Genomic DNA, 13791 nt, shown 5'->3' with positions numbered 1-13791 from the left:
TTTTGCCTTCCTTGAAGGAATAATAGAAGCAGTTCAAGGAGTTACACAAAAACCGAAATTGGAGTATTTCTAATCTCCAATTATTTACTTGTTTGATTCATTTCAATGCATCAACTGAATTTTCAGGTATTCTAATTCATCAGAAATGTACTTTCTGCCATTTTAAAAATCCTGAGGCTTGGAGACTGCTTTGTAGAGCACCTGCGCTCTGTTTGCGACAAACGACAACACCTTCCAGTCGCGAGCCATTTCAACTCCCCCTCCCACTCCCTGGTGACATGTCCATCCTGGGCTCCCTCCAGTGTCACAATGACACCACCTGCAAACTGGACGAGCAGCACCTCATATCATGCCTCGGTAGCCTACAGCCCAATGGCATAAATGTGAATTTTACCAGTTTCAAAATCTCCCCACCCCCTGGCCTCATCCCATGGCCAACCCTCCCTCTCATCCCCACCTCCTTGACCTGACACAACCTGTCCATCTTCTCTCCCACCTATCCGCTCCTCCCGCCTCACTGACCAATCCCCACCACTCCCTACCTGCACTCACCTATCACCATCCCACCTACCTTCCCCAGCCCCACCCCTCCTCTCTATTCATTTCCGAGCTCCCTTCCCCTTCCCCCATTTCTAAAGAAGGATCCCAACCCGAAACGTCAACTTGCCTGCTCCTCTGATGCTGCCTGGCCTGCTGTGTACCTCCAGCTCCATACTGTGTTACCACATATGCAACAGACTGACTATGGTTTTTTCTTCCCCTTTGTCCCTTGAAGGTGTTGTGGCTTTCTAATAAATGATTTTATTTTCTTAATTAATCCTCCATTTTCCAAGTAGTGTGTTTTTTCACAGTTTTAATACTTTTTATTCTTTCTTCGGATGTGAACATCACTGGCAAGATCAGCATTTGTTGACCATCCATTATTGGCCTTGAGAAGATGGTGGTGAGCCACTGCCTTCTTGGAGCTTCAGTCCATTTAGCATCATACATCCACATTATTGTAGTAAGGGTTTTCCAGCAACATAGCACAGAAACGTGGTGTCTGCTGTTAATGCTTATGTGGTTGATTTTTAAAATGTTGAACCATTTATAGCTCCATATTAGGCACTAAACGTAGTTTATAATTTTAACAGGAACTGTCTGATGAAATTGAAGATTATACACATCGGTTCAACACTGAAGATCAGTTAGAATGGAACCTCGTGCTACAGGAGGTGGCAGCATTTGTTGAGGTCTGTTTAATCGTGATCTGGAATTATTGGGACATATTGTAACTAGGAAAATAAGTTCCTCTATTGCCATGTCATTTGTGTTTCAAATTACTTACTACATACTTGTTATTTGGCTATCTTTACAAATTGTTTTCTGTTAATGTTGATGGATATGCATTATTGAAAATTTTAGTTGGTTAAGTTGACTCTTGGTAGATATGACCCTAATGGAAAAGTGATTAGAATCTTTCCAAGTATCAGTGAGATTTGCTATTTGAAATTAGATGGAATTTTATCCATTTTTTGTCAGGCTGTTGGAAGATTTGCTAATTCATAGGACAAGAAGGAAAGAAGTATACTGAACTGCTTCAATAATTGAAATCCACATACTGGCTATCAAGTAACATTGTGCATTATTCATGATTTGATATATGAAGGGGTATGAAATTTTATGTCACCTGAGTTTGACTCATTATGATTTCTGTGTAGTTAAATGATTGGTGGTAGGTGGAGATCAAATGGGGCATGTAAAATAGAATAGAATAAAAACTTTGCCTCATTAAGTTAACATATACCAATTTCCAACCTTGGTTTAAATTCTCTATGATAAGTTATTTTTGTATAAGTCCATTTGAAAACCATTAAGGTTTTAAGAAGTATGAAAGTAATTGACTAGAAATTGGTTATGTCCTAAAAATAGTTTGGATTAGAACTGATTTATCTGTTCCCTGAAGTGTGTGACGTCAAACAGTAATAGATCCATTAACTACTGCTTATCTAAAGTACAAAGATGAAATATTCCAGTGGAACGATTAGCCCTTGTAATATCTTACCCAGATGCCTTCTTGACATTCTTAGAAAATAAATAATCTAATTAAAATCAAGAAGTAATGATTGCACAGTAATCTTGACTATTTTATGCAAATATTTTGGGTAGTATGAATAATTTTCAATGTATTCCACTTTTGATTCTTCAGTATAGTATTTCTGTAACTCACATTGCCAATATAACTTTTATTTATCGATTATGGCTGTACTATTCTCTAAAAGCTTGAGAGTGCCATTTAAAATTGTGAACACCATATCCTTTTACTTTTGTGTTTTTGATTGTGGACTGAAATGGAAAAAGGATTATTTTAAAAACAAAGAATTATAAAAAAAATTACTGCATTTTTAAAAAGCAAGTTATCTATGTGCAGCTTTTTTTAAAAAACAACAGAAGAATATCTGTCATTGTAGTTGTTTTGATCACTATACAAAATGCTCATTGGCAATTTGAAAAAATCTGTTGAGGTCAAAAGGGGGAGTGGGAAGAGGGGGTGCTTCTTGACCCTTCCTTTCATGACTAACCGTATTTGGACTAGGTACTTAAATTGTTGAATTTTGTCGTAAAGGAGTTGGTTTTGTGAATTTTGTCTTTCATTAACTGAGAAGTCATTTAGAAAAATTGATCTTTGAAGGAAAATAATTTTGATCAATTTCGCAGGAGCATCATGTTAATGAACCTAAAATGATGGAATGCTGATTTAAATTGACTGTCTGACTGGGCTAGTGTTTGTACTGCTTTAAACCAAGTTTAAATGTTGTTTGGCCTATTGTTTATAGGCAGATCCTGTGATTGTGTTAAATGATGACAACAGCATTATGGTAACCTCAAATCGCTTGGCAGAGGGAGTAGTCCCACCACTGGAACAAGGCATGGTAGCAGGCCAGCTGGCGCTAGCAGATGCACTAATCGTTGGAAACTGCAGTAGTCAGGTATTTCTTTTTTCTATTGATTTCACAAGTACATTTTCTTGCTGTTATTTTTGTTTTTAAATTTTAGACAGTATCCTGGTAGGTATACATATGTATATATGAAGTTCATGATATTAATAACTACCCTGGGCTGGATTTTACATTTTCCTGTCAGGTTTGAAGGCAGAGGGGGCACACATGGTCCAGTAAGTGACCATCCTGCTCTCTACCCACCCTTAATCTGCCAAATATTTTACGGGAAGCTAAATCAGAACCTGCTGGAAAAATTCAGCAGGTCTGCCAGCATCTGTGGAGCGAAAGCAGAGTTAACATTTTGGGTCCAGTGCCCCTTCTTCAGAAACCAGTTGTGGCTCAGAAAATGTTGGTAGGTAGGCTGAAGATGGGGTATGGGGAGGAGTAAATGATAGGTAGAGATGGAGCCCAGAGAGAGAGAAAAACAGTTGGGCAGACAAAGGAATCGGTAAAGATCATCTTGGGAGAATCAATAGCTGCTAATGGGGACCATTAATAGCTGACAATGTAACAAAAACAAAGTGCTGGAAAAACTCAGCAGGTCTGGCAGCATCTGTGAAGGGAAAAATAGAGTTAACGTTTCGGGTCTGGTGACCCTTCCTTAGTTCTGCCACAAAATGCTGCCAGACCTGCTGAGCTTTTCCTGCAGCTTTGTTTTTGTTCCTGACTTACAGCATCCGCAGTTCTTTCGGTTTTTATTTAGTAGCTGACAATGGGTTGTTTATAATGGTAGCCCATGTGATGACAAGGTCTGGTGCCTGGGGGTTGGGATAAGGACATGAGAAAGTGCTCGGACCCTAAAATCATTAAACTTGATATTGAGCCCAGAAGGCCACAGGGCTCCTAAGTAGAAGATGAGGTGCTGATCTTCCAGCTTGTGCTGAGCTTTTCTGGAGTACTACAGCAAGCTTGAGACAGAGATATTGGCCAGGGAACACAGTGGTATGTTGAAATGGTAGGCAACAGGAAGCTCAGGGTTATTTTTGTGGACAGAATGTAGATGTTTCGCAAAGCAATTACCCATCTGCATTTTGTCTACCTATTGTACAACAGACCACATTGTGAGCAGCGAATACAGTAGACTAGATTGAGTGAAGCACAGGTAAATCACACCTTCACCTGGAATGTATTTCAAGGGCCTTGGATAATGAGGATGAAGGAAGTAAATGGGCAGGTGTTGCACTTTCTGCAATTGCATGGGAAGATGGTGTGTGGAGGTGTTGGGAATGGTGAAGATCAGACCTAGGTGTCAGCCTTCCACAGGAACCGTTCCTTCCAGGACAAGGACTGGGAGGGGAACATATGTCTGATGGTTGCATCCCTCTGGAGGTGGCAGAAATGGCGGCTAATGATCTTTTTGGATATAGATGTTGGTGGAGTGGTAAGTGAGGACCGGGGTACCCTATCACTGATGTGGGAGGTAAGAGAAGGGGTGAGGGCAGAAGTGTGGGAGATGGGTTGGACATAACTGAGGGACTAGTCAACAACAGTAATGAAGAATCCTTGGTTGAGGAAGAAGGTAGACATTTCGGAGGCCCCCTTGTAGAAGCTGGCTTCATCGCAACAGGTGCAATGGAGATGGAGAAACTGGGAAACTGGAGTGGTGTCTTTACAAGAAGCAGGATGTGAGGATGTATAGTCAAGGTAACTGTGGGAGTCAGTGGGTTTGTAGTAGATATTGGTGGCCAGCCTATTCCCAGAAATGGAAACAGATATCAAGAAACTGAAGGGAGGAGTTAGAGATGGACAAGGTGAAGGTGAGAACGTGGTGGAAATTGGAAGCGAAATTGACTAAATTTTCCAATTCCAGATGAGAGAGGGAAGCAGCACCAATGATGTCATCTATGTACCGAGCAAAATTTGCAGATGGGGTCCCAAGTAGAAGGAATAAGGAATGTTCCTCATATCCCACAGTGACAGACTTAACTCGTGTTCCCACCCACAACCATTTGTCCGGTACATCGATGACATCATTGGTGCTGCTTTCTGGGCAGACTGGGTGATGAATTTGCAGAACACCTACGTTCTGCAAAACTGACCCTGAGCTCCCTGTTGCCTGCGACTTCAACACACCACTGTGTTCCCTGGCTAACATCTGTCTCAGGCTTGCTGCAGTATTTCAGCAAAGCTCAGCGCAGGCTGGAAGAACAGCACCTCATTTCCCACTTGGGAACCCTGCAGGCTTCAGGACTCAATATCCAAGTTCATTAATTTTAGGGCCTGAGTACCTTCTCCCATGTCCTTACTCCAACCCCCATACACCAGGCCATGTAATCACATGGGCTGCTACTACAAACAACCCGTTGTCAGCCACTAATGGTCCGCATTAACAGCTGTTGATTTTCCCAGGTTGACCTGTAACCATTCCTTTGTCTGTCCAACTGTTTTTTTTCTCTCTCTGGATTCCATCACCACCTATTGTTTACTCCTTCCCCATCTTCAGCATATATACCAACCTTTTCCTAGCCATAGTCAGTTCTGAAGAAGGATCACTGGCCCCAAAATGTTAACTCTGTTTTCTTTCCACAGATGCTGCCAGACCTGCTGAGTTTTCCCAGCAATTTCTATTCCTGTTTCTGATTTCCAGCATCTGAATTCTTTGTTTATTTTTACTAAATATTTTATGGGGTTCAGGGGAAGTGTCAGGCTGACCACCTCTCCTTGGACCTATTGAGGCTCTTAAGTGCCCAATAATTAGTTCATCAGAGCAACATCTTGGCCGAACCATCGTCAGCTGCTTCACCAGATACCTACCTTTTCATCATGAGATCAGAAGTGGAGACTTTGATTGGTTGTACAATGTTCAGGATGAAATATTCTTCAACAACAAAAACAAAGTTGCCGGAAAAGCTCAACAGGTCTGGCAGCATCTGTGAAGAAAAATTCAGAGTTAACGTTTTGAGTCTGGTGACCCTTCCTCAGAACTGAATAATATGTGTTGATGATTAACTTAGAAAGTCAAGAAAATTAAAAGGATAGTTAAAATAAGTGTAGGTGCTCAATACAGGCAGTAGTGGAAATAATAAAAAGATAGTGTAATTGTATTTTATTCTGAAGGAAATGTTATGCAAGCGCTATATTCCATCTAATTTTGTGGTTCCTGTGCAGAACCTCTGCATAGCCTGAGCAGTTTATTCAAACGAGAACATCCATTGAATGGTAGTCATATGGCAGTTTTTTTTTCTCAGTGTGTTCATTAACTAATGAAAATGTACAGTTATTATTTTTCAGTTGCAGGTATTCTACCCACAACAATAAACAAAATTGTTTGTGTGGCACAGAAGTCTGGTGAACTATTTAGTGTTGGCACTGTGCACACCAAGTATAATACACGATCAAAAGATGACACAGATAATTTTTTACTCCTTTTTGTGCCTGTCTGGATCTTTTGCCCTATGACTATATACTATACCCAGATTGGTATTTTGTCCAGATGGAATGTGAGATTTAATTCGCATCAAGTTGTCCAAGTGGTCTATTTCTGGACCTGGATTTAATTCTTTAGTCTAAATCCATACTAAGTCATCACTTGATGCCTGAATTGTTGCACAAATATCCAGAAGAATGTACGTTCTTTGAAACTGGGCGTCTTTCAGGGCCTATTACACCAAATCACTGACTATCTGAATGCAATTTTCCTACAACCATAAATCTGAAATCAGAGTATTGTTCGCATATCCTTTGAGGCCACACTTTTTTTAATAGTTTGGTGTAAGAGTGGAATCTTTTTATTTGTTGCCAAACACATTCTTTACCAAAGTCGTAATCCATTGTCACTCCAGTAACATGACACTCCAGTAATCTTTTTTGGAAGTTTGCTATCGAGATGGTCACATTGCTGTTGAATAAATTGAAGGATTATGGCAGCTGCTGTTCCTTCACTGTTGCTGGCTCAATATCCTCGAATTCCCTCCCTGAGGACATTATGGATCAACCTGTAGCATGTGGACTGCAGCAGTTCAAGAAGGCAACTCACCACCACCTTCAAGGGCGTCTCAGGATGGGCAGTAAATGGTGGCCAAATAGCGATGCCCATATCCCATGAGTGAATAAAAAGTAAGTATCAACTTCACTGTCCAGAGCAGTCAGAAACTTGTTATCTTCATAGGCATTCACCTATAGAGTCTTCAGTTTATCAATCTTGACATTTGTAAATTACATAGCTTTGATTTCTCTGAAAGAATTTGCAGAATGATGCCAATTCACCAAGAATGTTGTTTAGAACTTCCAGTGCGACCTGAGAGCATTTGCAGGCAATATTTCATTGGATTGTTTTACTCACTTGCTCTGAACAAGTAGTTGATCAAGACATTGTATTTTAGCATTAGTGCACTTACTGCAAAGTCTCAGTTCAGGGGTCAAAATGCCAATGCATCACACTCTGTGACTTTGGCAAATACTTCAAATTATCCTTTCTTCATGCTTGACCTGCTGTATTTGCTGTTCTAGTAAGCATTTTGATATCCCTCATATTGAGACCTGCTTCCAAGCATCATGTGTTGTAAGATCTCCTCTGTGAGCAATGCAGTGCTGTTAAGACAAATGCTTGATATCATTTAGCAGCATTCTGCTAATTCATTTTTCTTTCTAAGCATAACAGCAGCTTCATCTGATAGAAAACATCAAACCATCTGTAAATCAAGCTCGCCATTATCATAAAATTACATGATTGCTGTCACAATGGAGATGCTATCACAAGCAGTCAGTTTCAAAATTCTTGCAGAGATAATCCTGTTAGCATGTTTGGATCCTGGTCAAAACTTGATGTACAAAATCAACAATTTTTTCTCCTGAAATGTCTGCTCTTGTCTACAATTAATGAATGAAAATGCATTTTGCAAAATTCACCCAGGAACTGTTTCTGTGAAATGAAGTTACTGCACTCCCACAAATTCGATGGCGCAGTACTTCTTACAGTAGTTCTCAGTAATTGCTGTGTACTTTGCCACATGATCATGAATGTCTTGCATCGAAAGTGTGGACACATTCATCTTTACTGCAAGTATGACAATATCAATTAGAACTTTCACTTTATCGGGATTGATTTTATTGCTCGAGCAATGTATACTCCACCCTCATCTTATAAACTCCTGGTGTTTTGGTAAGCTTACATAAAATTCCACCTTTTTGTGACTTCGTAAACTAATACGGGAATCCACACACACTTTCTGGTTCAAATGCTGCTTTAGGTAGTCCAATTTCCATTCAGACCAATTTTTCCAATGCTGAACTCACCTCCAGTATTTGGTTTAGAGTTGTGAAACTGACCATGTCACATGGACTAAGTGAAGATCTCACTGAGTTATGCCTTTTTATTGTGTTCACGGTGATCCTGGAAAGCCACTCGTCCTTGAAATGTAGCTTAATTAGCCTAAAGACTTTGTTGCTTTTCTTTTGAACATACGTTAAACTTGTCAGGAAGCGTTTAGGGTACTTGTGTTATGTCCTTCTGGAATGACCACCTGCTTTGTTGACCCTGTTCTGCCTGAACTTTCTGATCTCTGCAAACTGTAAACTGAACTCCCTGATCCTAGAACTTTTGAGTTGTGGACATTTTTCCTTTCCCTGAGCCAATCCTCCGCTGCTTCCTCGTTTTGAACTACCGTTGGATTAAAAGCAAGAAACTCGGATGCTGTAGAAGTGGCTGCATGGGCTCATGATTCAGAAGACTTGAGCTTTGTGTCCACAGGGTGCGCAGAGGATCATGGGATGTGTGCAGGTGTGTTTTTGCTCCATTCCATGGCCACACATCTGTGCAGATTACAGGAAATTTTGTACGAGGGATAATGTGGAGAGAAAAAATGCCCATAAATTATCTCAAAAGCAATAATTATCCAGATATCAATGTTCATTCAACAAAAAGTTGAGAATTGATCTCACTAGTATGAAGAAAACCTAGGAAAGAGATTTCTAAACTAAACATAGGTTGACACAAGTAACTAGTTGTCAGAAATCTTAAAAGAGAAATGCTTGTCTCAAAAAAAATTGTTAGATGGTAGAGCATCAAGAGGAAGGCCATCTTGTGTAATGATAAGAATATGGAATATTGTGTTTTAAGAATATTGTCACTTTTTTCCTTGAATTACTTTGTAATTATTTCTACATATGGAAACTTTTTTCTTGTGAAGAACGGGAAATCTGGGAGCTGATTGGGTATTCTAATGTGTGACATAGAAGAGAAAAGCCTGTTTTACTTATTTGTATAGATTTAGATTATTATCATAAGTTCAGAATTTTAAAAAATGAACAATGCCTGATTCGTCACATTTAGGTTTGTTATTGTCTTTATTTAATGTTAAGAAGGAACAGGTAGTTCCTGTTAATTGTCTGAAAACATAGGGAGCATAGTAACACAAGGAGATGGAAGGAGCAGTAAATAGTACATAAATTCTATCCTCAAAGGATAGTATCTTGTTTTTCTGACTTGCTGTTTTGATCCATATTGACAGTTTGATTTTTTTTCAAATTTTAGGTTAAATTCAGTGAGTTAACTATTGACATGTTCAGAATGTTGCAGGCTCTAGAACGGGAGCCCATTAATCTGGCTTCGCAATTAAACAAGACTGGAAATCAGGTGAGTGAAGGTGGCTGAACTTTTAGATCATTGGTTGAACATGGAATCTAGTTCTAAATTGTAAAATAAATTAAACCTGAGCCAAATGAAGCTATTTTCTTAAGATATTGATTTAAACAAGTCATGTTTATTGGGATTCTATAACATCAGTTTCATGCACAGCAAATATAGCTCGTTGATGTTACATGGTTTTGTTTATCCATGCAACATGGTTATAATGGGTGGGATCTTAGGGATCTAGGTGCCGTGAACTATGCTGAGATGTTTGACAGAATCAAGCAGAAAACCTGGTGAAGCCTATCTTGACAGCAGGAGCAACTTGCTCCACCTTTCGTATTTTTCACAAGCAACATATCCCTCTAGGCAGCAGTGGAGATTTATAGATTCACAAATGCCTTGTTGACAGCACAATGCACCTCATTAATATTCAGCTTTATATCTTACTAAACTACCAAGCAGGCACAGTTTGATAGAACTCGATATGGAAACCAGTGGTTATCTGACAGGTTCAGCTTACCACTCATTATGAGCAACCTCGATGTGTGCACAATTGACACTGCATTTTAGGGTAAGATCGATGGCCACCAGCTGCATGCAGCCCTCATTAAAATACAATAGCATATGGTATCCCTCCGATATATGGCCTGTTGCTCCCGAGGCACAAACTTGAATTCCAGGGCATATCAACAGTTAGCATTGAAAGACTGTGGCAAGGATGCTTTCTGCTTTGCATTGCCTTGCCATGCTATATTTGTAAGCATTCAGGCAGTATCAAAAACACTCTGTTGTTTTGAGGTGAACATTTTGGAGACACACAAACAGGCTACTCATCAATCTTGTCAGTAAGGATCTGACTGGTGAGTAGGGGGACATCTTGCTGTATGGCCCATCAAAATGTCATTCTAATACCTATGGCATATGCCAGCTGCCTGCATGGTCAACACACTGCATGGTCATTTGACCAAATGGCCATATCAGAAACTGGATCGGGACTAGTCCTCTGTACTATTAGGATTTTGGAGGGGACATCCCAGTACCGTCAGTCATGGGCATAGTCTGCAGAGACTCCAAGGGCTTTGCTATGTTCAGACCACTTGAGATGCTCATGGTCAGAGTAACTGTCCCAGTACAGCCCAGAAATTGTTAAGCAGCCTGTCCTGTCAGGAGAGCATCAGAAGTCAGGAGAATCGCACACTATCAGTCAGGGAGCTCCAAAAACAGCCATCAGGGTTCTGATCAGTCATGCCCAGGGGCTGTTTGTCACTCAGTCAGAGATCTGGGATGAATGCATACAGTCCTGGGTGTTCATTGATCATTTGAGGACGGGTGAAGGGAGGGGCCCGTATAGGGGCAGCAGAGAATCATTGCCAGAAAGAATAGATAAGTCTAGGCTGGAGGAAATGGAAAACGTAGGCATTTGTAGAGGGTAAGAATGGTGATTAGGAATCTCAAAGTGACTGGGGGATAAGTAGGACAGCGTCGCAGGGCACGGTAGGCTTTGGAAGGAGCGACTGGGGGTCCCTTGGTTAGTGGCAGTGACCACCGCTATAGCCTCCACACTGGGAGTATAGGTTCCAAGGGTGGACATCACTGAGGTGTAATGTCGGGGTTCAAGGGCAGAGAGGATAGTTGTAGGTGAAGTTCAACATGGTAGGACCCCATGTCCAGTGGATACGCGTTCAAATGGGCTCTTGAGGTAGCGTGAGTTACTAGAGGACGTGGAGGCTTTTGGGCATATCTGGCAACCAAGTGGGGCCTGGTGCTGAGGGTGTCTGTCATGTGCTGTGCCCCCTGCCATCACTTTTCATTTTCTATACATGAGGTGTTATAAGAAAATGGCTGGAACAAAAGCCAGGGAGCGCAGTGTGTCATTTTGAATGGCAAAAATGTCGCAACAATGTTTGCTGAGTGCTATGACATTGTAGCAACAGTTGCATGAAGCAGTCATTTTCAAGGCGCAGCTACATTTAATCTGCAATGATCTCATCACTCATTTGCTATGGATGTAGAGTGAGAGTGCTTCAAGGTCAGATGCTGGTCCAAGGTGATTTACTACTCGCCATTGGGATTGCTTATTGAACTTGGGCATCTCAATGGTAGTGAGCAGCAACACATTACAGAAAGGCTGAAGTGGAAGCCCTGTTGATCCAACATCCAAGGGTCCTGAGTTAGCCACACAATAATGCTCCCTCATCTATCACACATGTGTCATGATAGTCTGTAGTGAATGCAATGAAAAGTTGAGCGTTCAATGTGAACCCAGAGTAGGTAGTATTTCAGAGTGTTGTAGACACTCTCTTCTGGATGATATTGGAAATCGCCTTCGAGTTGGTCACATGTTGAGTCTGAATATGGATGGATGATGGGAACATGTCCTTTGTTATCCATGCACAGCACGTCTCACTGTGTGGTGAAGTGCGCTCAGTCCTTATCTGCAAGGCATGCTACTGATTACTGTTCTGTGGCCTAAGAAAATCTTTTGCCCCCAAATTAGGTCCCTTCCACCATGAGTGATGGGTCCTGCCGCTGATAACATGTTGTTTGCTTTGGCTGCCTACCTAAGAAAATGAAGACAGATGCAGGAGGAGCAGGGCTGATGTCAAACCCAGGAGTAGCAGCCGGCCACTGTTAGACTACGAGAAGTCATAAAGTCACAGGGTTATACAGCTTGGAAACAGGCCCTGCAGTCCAACCAATCTATGCCAAACATAATCCCAAACGAAACTAGCCCCACCTGCCTGCTGCTGGCCCATATTCTTCCAAACCTTTCCTATTCATGTACCTATCCAAATATCTTTTAAATGTAATTGTACCTGCATCCACCACTTCCACAGGAAGTTCATTTCACAAGTGAACAGCCCTCTGTGTAAAAAAATATTGCCTCTCATGTCTTTTTTAAATCTCTCTCCTCTCACCTTAAAAATGTGCCCCCTAGTCTTGAAATCCCCCATCTTGGGGAAAAGACAACTATCATTAACTCTATCTTTACCTCTCATTATTTTATAAACTTCTATCAGATTGCCTCTCAACCTCCTACGCTCCAGTGAAAAAAGTCCTAGCCTATCTCGCCTTTCTTTCTAACTCAAACCTTCCATACCTGGCAACATCCTGGAAAATCTCTTCTCCAACCTCTCCAGCTTAATAATATCCTTCCTATAACTGGGCGACCAGCACTGGACACAGTATTCCAGAAGTGGCCTCACCCATGTCCTGTATAAGCTCAACATGACTTCCCAACTCCTATACTCAGAGACTGAGCAATGAAGGCAAGTGTGCCAAATGCCTTTTTTAACCAGTTTGTCTATATGTAACTCAGACTTCGAAGAATTATGTACCTGCTCTCCTAGGTCCCTCTTTTCTATAATACTACCCAGGGCCCTACCCATGTTTGTTGTACCAAAATGCAATACCTCGCATTTATCCAGATTGAACTCCATCTGCCATTTTTCAGCCCGTTGATTCATTTGATCAAGATCCCTTTGTAATCTTAGAAAACCACCTTCACTGTCTACAATGCCACCAATTTTGGTGTCATCAGCAAACTTACTAACCATGGCATCTATATTCTCATCCAAATCATTTATATAAATGACAAAGAAAAGAGGACCCAGAACCTAGCCCTGTTGAACACTGCTGGTCACGGGTCTCCAGTCTGAAAAGCAATCCTCCATCAACACTCTGTCTCCTGCTGTCCAGCGAATTATGTATCCAATTGGCAAGCTCACCCTGAATCCTATGTGACCTAACTTTGCTAATTAGTCTACCATGCGGAACCTTGTCAAAGGCTTTACTAAAATTCAAATAAACAATGTCTACTGCTATGCCATCATCAATCTTTTTGGTAACTTCCTCAAAAAACTCAATCAAGTTTGAGAGACATGATTTTGCTTGCACAAAACCATGCTGTCTATCCCTAATCAATTTTTGCCTCTCCAAATGTCCATAAATCTTTTATAATCACCTCCAACAACACAACTGAAGTCAGACTCACAGGACTATAGTTCCCCAGTTTTTCCTTCCAACCTTTCTTAAACAAAGGTACAACATTAGCCACCCTCCAGTCATAAGGCTCCTCACCTGTAGTTATAGATGATGCAAATATTTCTGCAAGGGGTCTCAGTTTCCTCCCTTATTTCCCACAGCATTCTGGGATGCATTGGATGAGGTCCCAGAGATTTATCCACCTTTATATTCTGTAAGACCTCCTGAACGCCCTCTTATGTAATGTGAACTGTT

General features: G+C 41.0%; 1 protein-coding gene across 1 annotated transcript in view; it reads left to right on the top strand.

Moving 5' to 3' along the window:
* Positions 1–13791, top strand: part of LOC109914073 (protein SCAI) — a 149772-nt gene that overhangs the window by 132926 nt on the left and 3055 nt on the right. The window contains exons 7-9 of the mRNA XM_048613379.1: positions 1134–1232; positions 2817–2969; positions 9454–9555. Of these exons, the coding sequence (XP_048469336.1) occupies positions 1134–1232; positions 2817–2969; positions 9454–9555 (354 nt within the window). The remainder of the gene's footprint in view (positions 1–1133; positions 1233–2816; positions 2970–9453; positions 9556–13791) is intronic.

This window comes from Rhincodon typus, chromosome 28 (genome assembly GCF_021869965.1).
Source record: "Rhincodon typus isolate 14 chromosome 28, sRhiTyp1.1, whole genome shotgun sequence".
Lineage (NCBI taxonomy): Eukaryota > Metazoa > Chordata > Chondrichthyes > Orectolobiformes > Rhincodontidae > Rhincodon > Rhincodon typus.
The sequence above is the reverse complement of the archived record's forward strand: the minus strand, read 5'-3'. Positions and strand labels throughout refer to the sequence as shown.